Genomic DNA, 17753 nt, shown 5'->3' with positions numbered 1-17753 from the left:
ATGCTGTCAAGGTTTGTCATCGCTTTCCTCCCAAGAAGCAGGCGTCTTTTAATTTTGTGGCTGCTGTCTCCATCTGCAGTGATCATGGAGACCAGGAAAGTCAAATCTTTCACTGCCTCCATATCTTCCCCTTCTATTTGCCAGGAGTTGATGGGACCAGTGGCCATGATCTTAGTTGGTTTTTTTTTATGTTGAGCTTCAGATCGTTGGTTTTTTTTTTTTGTGCTCTCCTCTTTCAGCCTCATTAAGAGGTTCTTTCATTCCTCCTCATTTCTGCCATCAGAGTGGTATCATCTGCATATCTGTTGTTCCATATCCAGTTCTAACTGTTGCTTCCTGCCCCACATATAGATTTCTCAGGAGATAGATAAGGTGGTCAGGCATTCCCATTTCTTTAAGAACTTGCCATAGATTGTTGTGGTCCACACAGTCAAAGGCTTTTGTGTAGTCAATGAAGCAGAAGTAGATATTTTTCTGGAACTCTGTAGCTTTCTCCATAATCCAGCCCATGTTAGCAATTTGGTCTCTAGTTCTTCTGCTCCTTTGAAATCCAGCTTGTACTTCTGGGAGTTCTCAGTCCACATACTGTTGAAGCCTACCTTGGAGGATTTTGAGCATAACCTTGCTAGCATGCGAAATGAGTGGAATTGTACGGTAGTTGGAGCATTCTTTGGCACTGCCCTTCTTTGGGATTGGGATGTAGACTGATCTTTTCCAATCCTCTGGCCACTGTTCAGTTTTCCAAACTTGCTGGCATATTGAGTGTAGCACCTTAACAGCATCATCTTTTAAGATTTTAAATAGTTCAACTGGAATGCCATCACCTCCACTGCCCTTGTTGTTAGACCAGCTTTCTAAGGCCCACTTGACTTCACTCTCAAGGATATCTGACTCAAGGTCAGCAACCACACTATTTGGGTTACACACACTGATACAAAAAACACATGAGCACCACATGACTTTAAATTGAATTCAGAAGCCCTGATCCAGGACCCTCTTATTTCATTGATGTAACCCTGCTCACTGTGAATCAAACCACAGCAAAGCCGAATCATTCCAGTTCAGGACTACAGTGTAGCCACACCCATATTCAGTGAGACTAATCTTGAGAAAGTAGGTAGAAGATGGCAGTCAGAGTATTGTAAACTATCAAGAAGGAAAAACACATTGGTTGTTGTGGGTTTTTTCGGGCTTTTTGGCTGTGTTCTGAAGGTTGTTCTTCCTAACGTTTCACCAGTCTCTGTGGCCGGCATCTTCAGAAGACAGCACTCTGTGCTCTCTGAAGATGCCGGCCACAGAGACTGGCGAAACGTTCAGAAGAACAACCTTCAGAACATGGCCAAAGAGCCCAAAAAACCCACAACAACCATTAGATCCCCGCCGTGAAAGCCTTCGCGAATATGAAAAACACATTGTTACCTCATCAGAACCATGCTATATACAGTGGTGCCTCTAACAGCGAGGTTAATCTGTCCCGGATTAACCTTCACTGTGTGAAACATCGCTGAGCGGTAAGAAAAAACCAATTGGAACGCATTAAACAGTGTTTAATGCGTTCCAATTGGGCCGAATACTCACCGTTCAGTGATGCTTCCCTATGGCCGGCAGCCATTTTCGCGCCCGCCCCTCGCTGAACGAGGGCGCGGAAATGGCTGCGATCAGATGTCCGGCGGGTCCAAAATGGCCTCTGGAACAGCCGAAATGGCCAGCCGCAGCATTTTCGCGCCCTTGGTAAGCAAGGGGAGGGCGCGAAAATGCTGCGCGCAGCCATTTCAGCTGTTCTGGCATCGTTTTTGCGCCCTCCCCTTGCTTACCAAGGGCGCGAAAACGCTGTGCCCGGCCATTTCGGCTGTTCCGGTGGCCATTTTGAAGCCATGGAACAGCTGATCGGCGGGTCGCAAAGCGAAGGTCGGTAAGCGAACCGCTTACTGACCTTCGCTCTGTGATTTTCGCCCATTGGGGGCATCGCTCTGCGATCGCATTAGCGATCGCAAAAGCATCACCGTAGAGCGAATTCATCACTCTACGGGGCGCTCGTTCTGCGAGGCACCACTGTACAGGCAGCAGTTTGGTTTTGGCTTGGGGCACAGTTATCCAAATTCACACAAAAAAATTATCTCCTGTGGGGAGTGTGATGAGATGTAATTTAGATTTCAGTGGTTAGAAAGGGCAGTATGGAAGCTTTCATTGTGGCTTAGCGTGTCTTGAAAAATGTAATGCATGCTCTGTCTCTGGCCTGCAGAATGGGTCTGTTGAGAGTATTAGATGCCATGAATTTGATGCAGAAGGCAACAATTGGGGGGGGTGTGGTAATAGTGTCTCAGATATTGTGGGTCAAAAATACATGAACGTGTCCCCATGGACATATGCACAAGTGGAGAGGAGATCCGGGCTCTACCGAAGACCTCTATGAAAAGACATGGTGGGCTTTTAATGCATGGGGCCCCCCAAGTTGCAGGTGGTGGAGAGAGTTTGCCTCTGTGAAGAGTGTTATTCCCCATTACCTATAGAGAGGACAGACTAAGGACTAAACTACACATTGCAGAAAACCTGCTGTTACACCTAAAACCATGTTAGTGTTCCAGGGATGTGATTTAGAAAAATGTTGATATTTGAGAAAGCAGACTTACGAAAGAATAATGTGCTTATGGCCTGAAGATCAATTTTAAAACAAAGCAAGCTAATCTCCAAATTCCCAGTGGGGAGAAAAGCTGTCACAATATGGAATTAAGGAATTCTCTCTTCTAATGAATTACATTGTCTGTAATGCATAGTTTAGCTTTAGGAAGTTAGTCAAGTGGAGGAATAGGGCTGTTTTAGTGTAAACATTTGCTCGCTGGACTAACTCCCAGACTCCTTTGAATTGCAGCCCAAGGAAAAGGAACTTTGCAATACTGTGAACAATCCCATCTCCTGCTTTTGTAAGCAAGGGCTACAAAGGACTGAATAGATTTATTTCTTTGCAGGTGCTCAAGATAAGGTGAAGGAGAAGCCCAGGAAGGGGAAGAAGGAAAAGCCACCTAAGCCAACCAAGAAGCTTAAAGAAAGACTTCCCAAAGCCCCTAAGAAGGAGAAAAGCCCAAAGCCCACCAAAAAGCCAAAGGAGAAACGCCCAAAGGCAACAAAGAAGCCCAAGGAGAAGCCTCCCAAAGCCACCAAAAAAACATCTGGGGGAAAGAGAACAGAGAGGCTCCCTCCTCCCATCCAACCCTACGAGGAAGAAAAACCAGAAAGACCCTTATTCCCAACCACAGCTGGAGAGGAAGAAGGCTACGGTGCGCCCGATTCATCCAGATTTCACTTGCCCTATGGAAGGGAAGATGAGTACTCTCGAGTTAATGAAGAAGGCGGGGAGTGTAAGCTCATTTCATCTCTTCGGTCGGTCATATAACAAAGTTACGTTTTCTGGAATTACGAGTCCCAGGATCTCTCGGCAAGGCTAGACCAAGGAGCTTCCATCTCTCTCTGTGTGTGTACATAAACACGTACGCACACTTTACCTTGCTCAGTCTCACTCCCCTTTTCTCTGGTGAATCTCTAAGGAGACCTTCGTTCCTCTGGTGGAGAGGAAAAAAAAAAAATGATTGAGAAATCCCAGAGAATGGCAGAGTCCACCTAGATGTATGACTGGGAATCAGAAATAAAGGCTCAAGTGGTGACAGTTTCCAACACAGAGCAGAGATTCAACAACAGCATTGCAGTCCTTTGAACTCTTTAGATGCCCAGATTTCACCCCAGATCTCTAAGGAAACCTTCTAATCCTCCTGCTAAGCATAGAAGTTCACTGATAATGCAGTGAACTTCAGCATAATACTTCAGCGTTCTTTTACAAATATGCCTAATGCTTTTGTTTAGGGTTGTCTTATCACGCCTTGCACTGAATACAAAGGAGAATATGATCTCCATGTTGTCTGCCTGGAGGCGGGCTTCCATCAAAGGGGGCAGGGCTGGACAACACTGAACATGTGTTCAGCTATAATATGAACTGGCATCAATCTCCAGATTGGCCGTTCGTGCCCATCTCTAGATGAGATGCCTCATAGGAACTAGACTATATCCTAGATTTATTTATTTATTTATTGGATTTCTATCCTGCCCATATAGACCAAAGGTTTACTCTGGGTGGTTTACAAATTTAAAAACAATAAAACCAATAAACATATATTATAAATCTAAGATGGCAAAAGTATAAGAAATTAAGATGCAGGAGGAGGAAAAGCCTTCCCAAATAGCCAAGTTTTAACTTTGTTCCTGAAAACACCCAGAGAGGGAGCCAGGCACATCTCCACTGGCAAGTTGTTCCAAAGGCGAGGGGCCACTGCCGAGAAGGCCCTGTTCCTTGTTCTTTCCTTCCAGACCTCCCTCGGCATTAGGCCCCTCAGCCACCTGGCCTGGATGGAACGAGTCGTTCTGGCAGAACTGGGTGGGAGAAGGTGCTCTGCCAGATAGCGAGGTCCTAAATCATTTAGGGCTTTATATGTAATTGTAAGAACTTTGAAATCAACATGGAAATGAATGGGCAACCAATGGAAGGCGGCCAGCGTGGGGGAAATATGGTGGTACCTTTTCACTCCAGTATGAAGTCTGGCCGTGGCATTCTGCACCATCTGAAGTTTCCACGTCAGTCAGAAAGGCAGTCCCATGTAGAGCACATTACAGTAGTCTAATCTCAAAACTACGAGCGCATGGACCAAAGTGGTGAGTGTCCCCACATCAAGATAGGGCAATCCACTGAAGGTGGACATGTGCGGAACCGACGACACCTGGGTCTCCATGGTGAGTGCCGGGTCCAGATGTACACCCAAGCTGCGAACCTCACTCTTGGTGGTAAGAGGCACCCCCCTAAAGGAGAGGGTGTTTCCCAGACCACTGATGTCTGGGACACCCACTCAAAGGACCTCCGTTTTGCCCGGATTCAGCCTCAGTCCATTCTCCTGCATCCATTGCTGAACAGCCCCCAGGCAGTGTTCAAGGGACAAAACAGCTGTTGTTGGAAAAAAGGAGATGTAGAGCTGAGTATCATCAATGTACTGATGACACAAAGCCCCACAACCCCTAATGACCCCTCCCAGTGGCCTCATATAGATGTTAAACAGCATTGGAGAGATAATCAAGCCCTGTGGAACTGCACAATTGAGGCTCCACGGGGCCGAGAAACTCTCTCCAATTTGCACTCTCTGGGGACGGTCCTCCAAGAAGGAACGGAGCCAGGCAAAAACCAGGCCACCGAATCCCAACTCAGAGAGCCTCCCCAGGAGGATACGGTGGTCGATATTGAGGTGGCTGAGATAGTGAGGAGAACCAGCAGAGACATTTTGCCCATCAATAGGTCATCAAACAGGGTGACCTGCCATTTCCATGGTGCGGCCTGAAGCCCGACTGGAATGGATCCATGGCACTGGTTTCATCCAGAAGAGCCTGCAACTGATTGGCTACCCCCCGCTCAACTACCTTGCTAAGGAAAGAAACATTGGTGACAGGCTTATAATTACCAATATGGTTCGCTGCCAAGTTCAGTTTCTTCTTAATGGGCCTAATGAGTGTCTTCTTGAGAGACCCATTAATTATTGCTGGCGTAGCCCATTCAGGTCTTATAGCCCTGGCTGCTTTGATTAGCCAGGCCAGGCCAGGGTCAAGGGAGGAGGTGGTGGCACAACAACGGTCAAGCACTCTGTCCACCATATCTGATGTCACAGGCTGAAAGTGGTTAAGTCTCATCAGGCAAGATGGAGCATTGGACGCTCCAAACGGGGGTAAGATCCCAGCCAATGGTCTCCACTTTTGATTTTAAAAAAGCTGCAAATTGGTCAGGTGAGATGCTAATGGGAGGCCGCTCACTATATGGAAAAGTTCTGCCTGCTGGTTAGATGCTTTGCTTATCTGGACAGTGAAGTAAGATTGACTAGCAGCCTTCACCTTAACTTGGTAAAGGTTAGTCGCAATAACATTAGATAACATTACTGCCAGAGGTAATTATCATTAGGCAGCATGAAGCTGTCACCTCAAGCACCAAATTTTGTAAGTTGCAAAAGGGCACCAAATTGTTAGGTGTTTCTTTTGGTATTATTATATTTTTACTGCCAAGTGTGCAGACAGCTATTTGGAGAATTTTCTGGTTCGTGTGCCAAAACACCGTGGGCTGGGTTTGCATATTTTACCTTTTAAAATGTGTGTGCCATTTGTTGTGTTGATTTAAGAAACAAATTGTTTTGGCCATCCTTGCCTTCTTGGCATTCTGGAGAGAAAGAGTTGTGACCACTTCTATAGAAGTCCCTTGTCCGAGAGTTTTATTTGGAGCATTGCTTCTCCTTTACATCTTCCGGAGTGAAAGAAACGATGGCATCCCTTTTCTTTTGTCCAGCCCCTTCTACAGCCTTCCTCTCCCATTTTGTCTCCTGAACTACTGGTCTTAACTGATATATATATTCTCTAATTCAAGTTCTTTAATTCTGCAGCTCTCTTCCCAGAGGAGCCAACAGATCCACGCTGGGATGACAAGCAGGATCCCACTAGGCATCACAGTAAGAGAGCTCAAGAGGTGGACCGTGGTCTTGGTTGGTGGTGATGGGCACGCATATGATGGGGCCCAAGGCTGTAAAAGCTAGGGGAAAGGGAACTGCAGTGAGTGCTGTGCACAAGTGATCATAGCAGCGCATTTACCTGGATCACAGCATTACATAAATGAGGCAGTGGTGTGGGAGGTGGATTTTAAAATGCAGGTACTTGTCATTGCAATCATTACAGTACCAAGGGGAGTCCTAAAATGCAAGCAGCGGTGTTGGTCCATAAGAATGAATAGGTTGTCATCACTACCAAGTGTGGGTCTTTTGTAAAGCTAATGGAGCTTGACTGCTCATACGCTATTTTAAAATACTTTGCATTACAATGGACAGCTCACCAGAGTGTATAATTGTTAAGAAAATCTATTTTTCCCATAATTACTTTAACTTTATTGTTATTATGATAATAGAAAAGCTGTATCAGATATACAAAACTAAAATACAACAACAAATAATATTGTATTTATAAGCAATATAAGGTGGACAAAAATTAAAATTGCTGTTACATGTAAATTTCCAGTCTGATTACTGCAGTGATTTAATCATCTGCTTTCTTACTGTATAAACAGCTGCACAGATTTTTACAACCTTAGCTATAATTTCACATGAGAATTAGAGAGAAGAATATAGATGCAACATCTATATGGCCTACCTGGATAATGCTTTAAAATCTGGGAATTAAGTAGATTGTGCAAATTCTTATAAAATATGCAGCACAGCAGGACATGTTGCACAGTTTCCTCAATACCAGATTGGCAGGGACAATCATGAAGGGTACGTGAGTATCTTTCCTCTAAAATGGCTGAAGGCAGAGCACTTAAACGGGCCAGGGTAAAAGGTTTTGGATGGCTCACAAGTTCTAAATTGTAAAGATAACCTGCTTAGGAGCCTTGTGGGACAGTGGTTAAACTACTGTTCAGCAGCCAAAACTGTGCTCAAGACCTGAGGTTCAATCCCAGGTAGCCGGCTCAAGGTTGACTCAGCCTTCTATCCTTCCGAGGTTGGTAAAATGAGTACCCAGCTTGCTGGGGGGGGGGGAATGTGTTGCCTGCATAATTAACTTGTAAACTGCCCAGATAGTGCTTTAAGCGCTATGGGGTTGTATATAAGCAGCACACTGCTTTTTTTGTGCTTTTTTTTGTTTGGCTTGGATGAAGATCTTACTGTGATTCCCTGCCACTGAGTAATATGGGACCTGTATTCGCAAAAGCTTTCACGACCAGGATCTAATGGTTGTTGTGGGTTTTTCGGGCTCTTTGGCCGTGTTCTGAAGGTTGTTCTTCCTAATGTTGTTCTTCCTAATGTTTCACCAGTCTCTGTGGCTGACATCTTCAGAGAGCACAGAGTGCTGTCCTCTGAAGATGCCGGCCACAGAGATTGGCGAAACGTTAGGAAGAACCACCTTCAGAACACGGCCAAAGAGCCCGAAAAACCCACAACAACCATAATTTGAGAGCCTTAATCTGTCCAGTTGAAAACCTGTATCCCATATCCACTTCCTAATATTCTCTTTGGCTCTTGTAAATCACAGATAAACAAAGTCAAAGGGGATAACCCATAGGGCGACAATTTCCCCTCCACTGTCTTCACCCAGCCTAAGAGGTGGTTATCTATTAAAAGCCAGAGGTGCTAAGCCAATAGGATTAAGTCTTACCTTCAGCCAAAGACTAAACCCACACACTTGCTTCAAGGAGAGCCGTTCCAGCTTCTCCTCTGAGTAGAGCATTAGAGATACAGTGCGGTAGATCAAATATAGTTCTTCGAAATTTAGACTGTGCTGTCTCAAGGGGGCAGAAGTCTTTATGTACGCGTAGACCTGAGGGGCCAGTACCTTGCCTTGGAAGACTTTTAGTACAGATGGTGTATAGAAGCCCCCTTTTGAGAAGAAGACTCTCAAGATGGCCGTAGTAGTTCTTTGAGCATTTTCGCTGACATGACATAATTAGATAAGTTCAGGGGATACAGGAGGAGCTTGCTGCTACTCAAAATGTTCTGGTGCTTAGCCTCTGCAAGCCCAGGCTCCTCTGAACCACAGGGGGAAAAAGTGATTCTTGGACGAACAAGAGGCCAAACTTAACTGTGGATTCATACAAGGTTGTTTTGAGGTAGGAGCAGAATATTACTGGGTTTGCAGGTGCTGTATAAGCAGAAGTATCCCTCCATTCTTGGGGACGGTGGATTGTGGAAGGGGAAACTACTATTATCCCAGCCAATTTTACTGTTTGTTTGTTTTTTAAAGCTGACTTCTATGAGCCCCCAACAGAACCACAGGAACCTGGAAGAGAGGATGAAGGCCATGAGCGCCAACCAGGTGAGCAGAGATTCATTGCTGGGGTTGGCCATCAGCCTGGCTCTTTTGCTGTGCTGACCTCACAGCCCAGTTTAGACTTAGCAGGTATAATTGCATAAATAATATGCAACTCTGTGCTGCTTGACCAAATTCTCAGGTCGTCTGATATGTAAACCACATGTCGACAAGCAGACATGCATGTCTAGTATGATAATTCCACAGTCTGTTAGGCATCCCATAAACCTTCTGCAAAAATGTTATTCTGTTTCTAATGTTGGCAAAGGAGCCATCATACAGTTTTCCTAGAGAGGGGAATGTAGTCATTGCCACCTTATGTCCGAACAACGTGTCGCAAGCTTCGGAGGACTTAATGTGATTTCACTGCCCTGCCAGCAGTTTCTGCTGCGCTTGTGGAAACTTTGTGAGGGCCACAAAAATTGGTCATGTAACTCTGTCACTATCATCAGTTGGCCATTGGCAGCTGTGGTCCAAAAAAGACACAATATGGACAGCTTTGCAGTTAGAAGTGGAGTTGACTGAAACAGCAAATGATGTGTGTTGATCTTCTCTCAGCTTCATAAGTTGGAAATTCTCTTACTTTTGTTTGGTGATTGCTTGTCAGTAGGAAACATTTTGGGGTGAAATATTTTGTCACCACCTCATTGTGAAGCTGCCCAGCTTACTTGTTTTGGCCCTCAGTCAGCAACCACAAGCTTGTCATGCCTGGTACTTTAATGTCAGGTGGCCTCGATGAGAAGCGTATTTTCAGAACGGAGAAGGTCAATGCGTGGTCCATGGGCTGGCTGTCCTCTCCCCTAGTGGTCTTAGGGTTCCCAGAGCCACTACGGGATTTGAGTGGTATATGTAGCAGCAGGCCACTTAAAAGAACCCCATTTCTTACAGAAAGCAAACAAGGCGCACAAGGACCAAGTATCTTGTTTGAGAAGAGAGCTGTCCTGTTCCTCTTCTAAAACGGTCATCCTTGCAACCCTTGTTTCATGTGAAAAGAATGTGTTCAGAAAAAGGAAAACAAAGTGCTGTGTTACTCCTAAATTTTGGATGGACTCTTCACTGCCCAGGGAGCACTCCACCCTGCTCTCTGCATAGCAGTACATGCCTGCCTGATTCTGGCCCTGCTGGCTTCTTGCCATCCCATACAGAGCCCTGACAGTACTCAGTGCAAAGGGTCCATGTTCTGTATGCACTGTGGACTTTACCGGGTCCATAGCCTTGCGTGCAGCTTAACTCAAAGGTGGGGAACATTTGACTTCCCAGATGTTTGAGGCTATGACGCCCTTACTAGTGGGCATCACGGTGGGGCTAATGGAATTTGTAGGCCAACATATTTGGACAGGGTTTAAGTAGATTGTGTAACTTCAGACATTCCAGGACCTTAGAAGCCTCTCCTGTGTGAGATATTTTTTTCAGACTCAGGAAATGACTCTGTTTCTTGTCTTTATTCAGAGTCCCCTGGAGAGGTGGAGCCGCCTACGCTGGACTACAATGAGCAGATTGAACGCGAGGACTATGAGGATTGTACGACTGACTTGGTGTACCTAGATATAGTCACAGTTCCTTTCTTTCAGGAGAGGCCCCTATCCTGTTGTTGTTGTTGTGGGTGATGAGACCACAAGGGGCCTTGCTCTGGGATGTTGGATTCCTTGTTGCCCTAGTTGCGTGGGTCTGAAGTTGTCTGAGGCTTCAGAGTATGGTTTGCCCCATTGTCTGCCCTGCTGGGGCCGTTCCCTCTGAAAAGCACAGAAACAAGTGCTCTAGGATTTTGTGCAAGAGTACGACTTTGTACGGAAAACAGAGTCCAGATTCTAAGAATCTGTTTCCATGGCAAAAGACAACACCTCATTTAGAAGTAAGACTGATTCTATTTCCCATGCCAGAAGACACAGATGGAGGGGATTAAAACATTCCCAGGGGACCAAATGCTGGATGACATGGGCATATTATAGCTTGCAATTGGACGGTTTGTGGCACTGACTGTTGCGCAAGCTGTTCTCCATTGATGGCAGGTCATATGGGCAATAGCATTCCAAGCTGCTAGATCTTTTTTGGTGCAGAAGTGGGGCTGCTACATTTGGGGGCCGGGCTGGAGTGATTTCCTAAGGGATGAAAAGTTCGCTTTAAGGGAGATCCCTCCCAGAAAAGCAACTCCCTCCAGTGCAGCCAAACACACACTTTTCTCCTTGCCTGATGGCACCCTTAGCATCCTGTAAAGGACATTTGGTGAACATGTGGCCCTCCACATGTTGCGACCCATGATGGTCAAGATCCCTTACCTTGGGCCATGCTGGCTGGTATTTCTGGGAGATGAGGGCAGACCAAAAATTCACCATCCCTGGTGTGCAAATCCTTCAGAGGCGAATGGTAGGCAGAATCAATTATATCCTCTCTGTGAGAACCGGGTTGAGCCAGCGTCCCTCTCTGATTTGTTCACTGTGAGCGGAGGTTGGCTGTTTTGTGCCGTATCATCACATCTGGGGTGAGAAGCCATCAAAACGTGGGGTTTGGAACTTTGTTAATACTTGATCATCTAGGTAGAGGCTACAGTGTTTAGGAGAACACCTGTTGCCGTGCGTGGAGGTCCACCTGGAATTGGCTCTGGTTTAATTTGTAGGATGGCGCACACCTTCCCAGTTGGTGTATTCTTGCTTATCCTTGTTCTGTACCATCAATTCCTTCCTGTCTCTGACCGGGCCTGCAGAGCGCATAGGTTGCCAGAAACCTGTATCTATTTTTCTGCAGCTTTATCTTCATCCTACTGAGAATTTATTATTTATTCCTTAAATTTAGAACCCACCTTTCCTCAGATGAGGAGGAGGCATCTCTGCCTCCACTTCAGTTCCTCCAGTGAAGAGTGTGACAAACCCAGACCTACTGGGATATGTCACACAGTTACACTAAGCTGCCACCAACCATTCCCTATAAGAAGTCACACAGACCAGGGATGGATTTTTAAACAATAAAAGAATAAGGTTTATTTAAATACACACACAGGGATAATAAAATAATCAGGTGAATAGGATAAAGTAACGTGGCTTATTCTCACTCATACAAGCATACAGTTTGGTTCACCCAGAACCCTTAACTTAAAGCACAGACCCTGAACCTATCAGTTCTGGCTACCCAACAGACACCTGAACCTATCAGGTTGGTACTCTGACACACAGTAGTACCCTGTCTGACACACAGACTCCCACAACAGCTTCTTCTTCCCAGCTGCTGCTTCGTCACATCCCAGTGTCTCTCAGCATCTCCTCAGCATCTGAACTTCACCACACAGGCTTCACATATTTATACAGTACAGCCCCTCCTCCTGATGTCCCGCCTTCCACTCTCCATAGGATGGAACTTTCCCTCCAAACCCATGACAGACAGGTAACATCAGTGCTGTATGTAACACCTCCCCTCTTTATAAGTTGTTTTGTAGGGGGAAAGCTAACGTGCTTTTCACCAAAAAACAACCTGAATAAAATACACAACAACAGTTATACATACCATAACATACTTACTTATACTTACACTCTAAGTTAACCATAGCAATTATGCATTTAAACATTTACCATATACATTACATCAATTTACCTTTATTCATACAAACCAAATTCAAAACCAGGTACATTTAACTTTTTGTCATCATTATATACACATAGTCCATGTTCTTTCGCCGTCTTCATTCTTCAGGTCTTCTTGATAAGGCGTCAGCAACACAGTTCACTGACCCTCTGACCACCTTCACTTCAAAGTCATAGTCCTGTAGGTTTAAAGCCCACCTCATAAGTTTGCTATTGTGGGTTTTCCTTGTCTTTAACCATTGCAATGGTGAATGGTCAGTACACAAAATAAAATGTCTTCCCCAGATGTAAGGCTTGGCCTTCTGGATCGCGTAGACTATGGCCAAACACTCCTTCTCCACGGTTGCCAAATGTCTCTCACCTTTTTGAAGTTTCCTACTCAGGTAGGACACTGGATGCTGGTCACCATTCTCATCCTCCTGGCACAGAACTGCTCCTACCCCGCTGTTAGACGCATCGGTGTAGATGATGAACTCCCGGTCGAAGTCTGGAGCGCGCAGCACAGGATAGTTGATTAACGCCTCCTTCAACCTCTGGAACGCCGCCTCACAGTCGCTGGTCCACGGGATGCGGTCATCAGCCGTCTTCCTCGTCAGATCGGTCAGCGGAGCCGCAATCTCGCTAAACCTCGGGATGAACTTTCTGTAGTAGCCCACCAACCCAAGAAATGATTTGACTTTTTTCTTGGTGTTGGGTCTAGGCCAATCACGAACAGCTTCTATTTTGGCCTCCAGGGGTTTTATCACTCCTCCCCCTACCATGTGACCCAAGTATTTTATTTCTGGGCTACCCAGCTGACACTTGCTGGCCTTTACTGTTAGCCCTGCTGCACTTAACCTCTGCAGCACTAACTCCAGGTGTATCAGGTGATCTTCCCAGGTATTACTGAAGATCCCTATGTCGTCAATGTAGGCCACTGTAAAGTCACTGAGCCCTGCCAAGGTCTGGTCCATCAGCCTTTGGAATGTGGCTGGTGCATTTCTGAGACCAAAGCTCAGGACTCGAAACTCATAGAGACCAAAAGGGCTGCAAAAGGCAGTCTTTTCTTGATCCCTGGGATCAATTCTTAATTGCCAATATCCCTTTACCAGGTCCAATGATGAGATGAACCGACAACCCCCTATGGTTTCAATCAGGTTGTCTAGCCTGGGCATTGGGTAGGCATCAGGAGTGGTTACACGGTTTAATTTCCTGTAATCAACACAAAACCTAATGCTCCCATCAGGCTTGTCCACAAGGACTATCGGAGAGGACCAAGGACTAGAAGAGGGGACGATTATGTTCTCCCTCAGCATCTCGTCCAGCTCCTTCCGCACCTTGTCCCTATAGGGTCCCGTTACTCGGTATGGGGATACTGCCTGCGGGGGTGCATCCCCTGTGTGGATCCGATGCATCACTCCCTTCACTATCCCCGGCTTGTTGGAAAACACCTGTTGATATTTACTAAGCAGCATTTTTAGTTCTTGCTGCTGGTCTTGGGTGAGTGCAGGACTGATCTTTACCTCCTCTGGGTTGTATTTTACTTCCCCTCTACCCTCCCAGAAGGGTAATTCAGCTTCCTCACTCTCAGCTGCTTTTATCGCGAATAAACCCCTCTGTTCCCCTCTGTAGTAGGGTTTTAGGGCATTCACATGAACCACCCTCCTTGCTTGGTTCTCCTCCTGCTCTATAAGGTAGTTCAGGTCTGACATCTTGGAAATGACCCTATATGGTCTTGCCCATTTGAGCTGCAGTTTATTCTCTCTGCAGGGTCTAAGCCAAAGCACTTCCTCCCCTGGGTCAAAGTGCCTCTCTCTAGCTTTGTGGTCATACCATGTTTTCTGTCTGACCTTCTGAGCTTGCAGGTTTTCTGCTGCCAGCTCTAGATTTCTCCTTAGGTCATTCATCAAGGTGTCTATGTATGTCACAACGTCTTGTGGGTCATCCTGGGTGATCTGCTCCCAATCTTGCTTGATCAAATCAAGGGGCCCTTTCACCCCTAAGTGTGCAGCAGACATGTCAGAGTGACCCCTTTGTAAGATCATGGGGCGATACTTTTCAGGTACCACCAGTTGACTTCTGGTCCCATCTCCCCCTTTTGAGATATTCCTCAGGGTTTCTCTATATAAAATCCCCTTTTCCTCCAGAAATCTCACTGGGGTTTCAGGTGTTAGCTGGGCGTCAGTCACCTGTTCAAAACACTTTTGGAGAGTGGCGTCTGCCTTTTGCTCCTGTCCAAATCTGCTGTCTGTGGTTAAGGTTTCCACCACAGCTTCTGAACTCCCCTCTGCTTCCGTCTCTGGCTCATCATTACCCCCCTGAACTGTCCCTGTGGTGGCTTGTGAGCGTGTAATCACTAGCACCCGTTTCACATGTTCAGCCAGGTCATTCCCCACGAGCACGGCTGCTGGCAGAGTCGATGAAATCGCTAGCCGCCAAACTCCCCTCCAGCCTTGAAAGTTGACAGGTACCTCTGCTACTGGCAGAGAGATTACCTGCCCCTCAATCCCTGCCACCTTCATGCTCTCATTTGGGATTATGAACTCCCTAGGAATAATATCTGGATGGCATAGGGTTACCTGGGAACAAGTGTCCCGCAGCCCCCTATACTGACGGTCAAGTATTCCTACGTCCACCCCTGCTGTCTCAAACAACTGAGAATCTGTTTTCACCAGCAAGCAGCGCTTTACCTCCACAAGAGGACCATTTTCCTCAGCCTGATCAGCAGAGGTAGCTGTTCCAGACTGAGTAGCCATGGCAACAGGCTCCCTCAGTGACACTGAGTCTTGCTCTTTCTGGACACAGAACACAGCTTTTGGCTTGGTCCCACTAGAATTCTGAGGCACCATTCCTTTTAGCTGCTTTAATTTCTCACACTCTGAGATTAGATGACCCTTTCCCTGACAGAAATAACATTTTCTGGTGTATTTTGATTCTCTCTCATCTTGTTTTGATTTTCCCTCCAAAATCTGAGGTCTTGGTTTCATTTCTGAGGGCTTCCCTTCACCATGGGCCCCTCCCCCTTGCTGGCTTTTCCCTGGTCCCTGAGAGTACTTGCTGTAGGTTTCTTTGGGTTTACCTACAGATTTCCCCTCACCCAAGGGCTTTCTTATTTGGGAAATAAAATCTGCGATCTCTGCGGCTGCTGCCACAGATTTCGGTTTCCTTTCCCTCACCTGGAATTTCAATTCCCCATGCAGGACTGAATAGAACTGTTCTAGCGCTATCAAATCTTTAAGCTGCTCATAGGACTCTGTCCCTTCCTGCGATAGCCATTTCTCAAGCAGCCTCACCAATTGGGCCCCCACTTGGGTAAAAGTCTGTTCTGGTTTCTTGGTGAGGGACCTGAATCTTTGTCTCAGCTGCTCTGCATTTATCCCATGTCTGGCAAACACCAGTTTTTTAAACTCTGCAAAATCTTTCATCAGTTCCTCAGGCATCTCGGCATAAACCTCAGCCAGGCTACCACTGATTAAAGATCGCATGATGGTCATCTTCTCAGTTTCCCTCACTGAGAAGTCCACAAACGCTCTTTCCACTAAGGAAAAGAACACCTCAGGACAATCTCCCTTGTGGTACACAGGGAATTTCTTCAGGTCAGCCTTAGACAATTGGCCTCCCTCAGAATCCCTATTGTTGTTATTGTTCTGGTTCATCATTTCCAATTTTCTTAACTCATACGCCATCCTTTCTTTTTCCAGAGCAATTTTCTCTCTCTCCATTCTTTCTTCCCTCTCCATTCTCTCTAATTCAAATTGCCTCTGCCTTTCCCTTTCCCTTTCCTCCACTTCAAATTGCCTCATCCTCAGTTCATGCTGTTGGGCTATGAGCAATTTTCTAAGTTCTGGGTTCTGCTCTCCTGTGCTGTCACCCTGCACTGAGCCAAATTCATCCTCAGAACCTTGGTCAATCTGGGGGTCTTTCACTTCACTCATTTCTGCTATCTGGCTTCGAGTCAAGGGCATAATCCCCCCTCAGAACAGGCTGCTTTAAAAGTCAAGCCTCAGAATAAAACGACCACTTTTTTCCTTCTTGCCTCAGAACCAGCTTTCTCTAGAGATTGCTGCTGTTCTTCAGCACTAAACTTGCAACAGTATCGAGTCAGAGCCTACCCCCCTCTGCTGGGCCTCTCAGCTGGCAAGCTAGATCACTGTTGCTACGCAGTTTTGCCTCAGCTTTTTTCCCGCCAAAACTAGGCTGCCTCAGAGCACCTTAATCTAAGTCTCCCCAGTTGGCACGTTCTTCTACTAGCGCACCTCCCCGTGAGGTACACCTAGAAGATTACCTACGCGCCTCAGACTGTCCCTGACTAGACCCCCCTTGCTCTGGGCACACTTGCCAAGGCTTTGCTGGACTGCTGGACAACTGGACCAGTCGTATCCCACACGCTGGACACCAATCAATGTGACAAACCCAGACCTACTGGGATATGTCACACAGTTACACTAAGCTGCCACCAACCATTCCCTATAAGAAGTCACACAGACCAGGGATGGATTTTTAAACAATAAAAGAATAAGGTTTATTTAAATACACACACAGGGATAATAAAATAATCAGGTGAATAGGATAAAGTAACGTGGCTTATTCTCACTCATACAAGCATACAGTTTGGTTCACCCAGAACCCTTAACTTAAAGCACAGACCCTGAACCTATCAGTTCTGGCTACCCAACAGACACCTGAACCTATCAGGTTGGTACTCTGACACACAGTAGTACCCTGTCTGACACACAGACTCCCACAACAGCTTCTTCTTCCCAGCTGCTGCTTCGTCACATCCCAGTGTCTCTCAGCATCTCCTCAGCATCTGAACTTCACCACACAGGCTTCACATATTTATACAGTACAGCCCCTCCTCCTGATGTCCCGCCTTCCACTCTCCATAGGATGGAACTTTCCCTCCAAACCCATGACAGACAGGTAACATCAGTGCTGTATGTAACAAAGAGCCCACCATTTAACGAGGCAGACTCTGTCCAAGTTCTGAATAGCTCTTATGGTTAGGATGTTTCTTCTAATGTCCTGTCTAAACCTCTTTTCCTTTAAAGAAAAAATCATGCCATTTTTGGGTTCCACTGCATGGCAACCTACACCAGTTGAAATCCCTTCTTCTGCACAATTATCCCAACAACAGAAGCCTTGCTTTGTTGCTTCTTTTACATGGTCGTCCCCGAGAAGGGATGAGCAGCCTTCAGTGGCCAGGGGCTGCACATGCCCTCTCTGGATCTCAGAAAGCCCCATCCTTCCCTATAGCACCAAGAGCCCCTCCCATTTTACTGGGGAAGACCCTTGGGAAATGGTATGATTGTCCCAGATTTTCAGCCCCCCCCCAGG

General features: G+C 46.3%; 1 protein-coding gene across 2 annotated transcripts in view; it reads left to right on the top strand.

The window, feature by feature from the left end:
- The window catches only part of AEBP1 (AE binding protein 1), a 62131-nt gene that overhangs the window by 9179 nt on the left and 35199 nt on the right, over nucleotides 1-17753 (top strand). For both annotated transcript variants that reach the window (XM_072978946.2, XM_072978945.2), the window contains exons 2-5: nucleotides 2967-3356; nucleotides 6456-6521; nucleotides 8800-8871; nucleotides 10315-10386. In XM_072978946.2, the coding sequence (XP_072835047.2) occupies nucleotides 2967-3356; nucleotides 6456-6521; nucleotides 8800-8871; nucleotides 10315-10386 (600 nt within the window). The remainder of the gene's footprint in view (nucleotides 1-2966; nucleotides 3357-6455; nucleotides 6522-8799; nucleotides 8872-10314; nucleotides 10387-17753) is intronic.

This window comes from Pogona vitticeps, chromosome 8 (assembly GCF_051106095.1).
Source record: "Pogona vitticeps strain Pit_001003342236 chromosome 8, PviZW2.1, whole genome shotgun sequence".
Lineage (NCBI taxonomy): Eukaryota > Metazoa > Chordata > Lepidosauria > Squamata > Agamidae > Pogona > Pogona vitticeps.
This window is presented reverse-complemented; position numbering and strand designations above follow the sequence as displayed.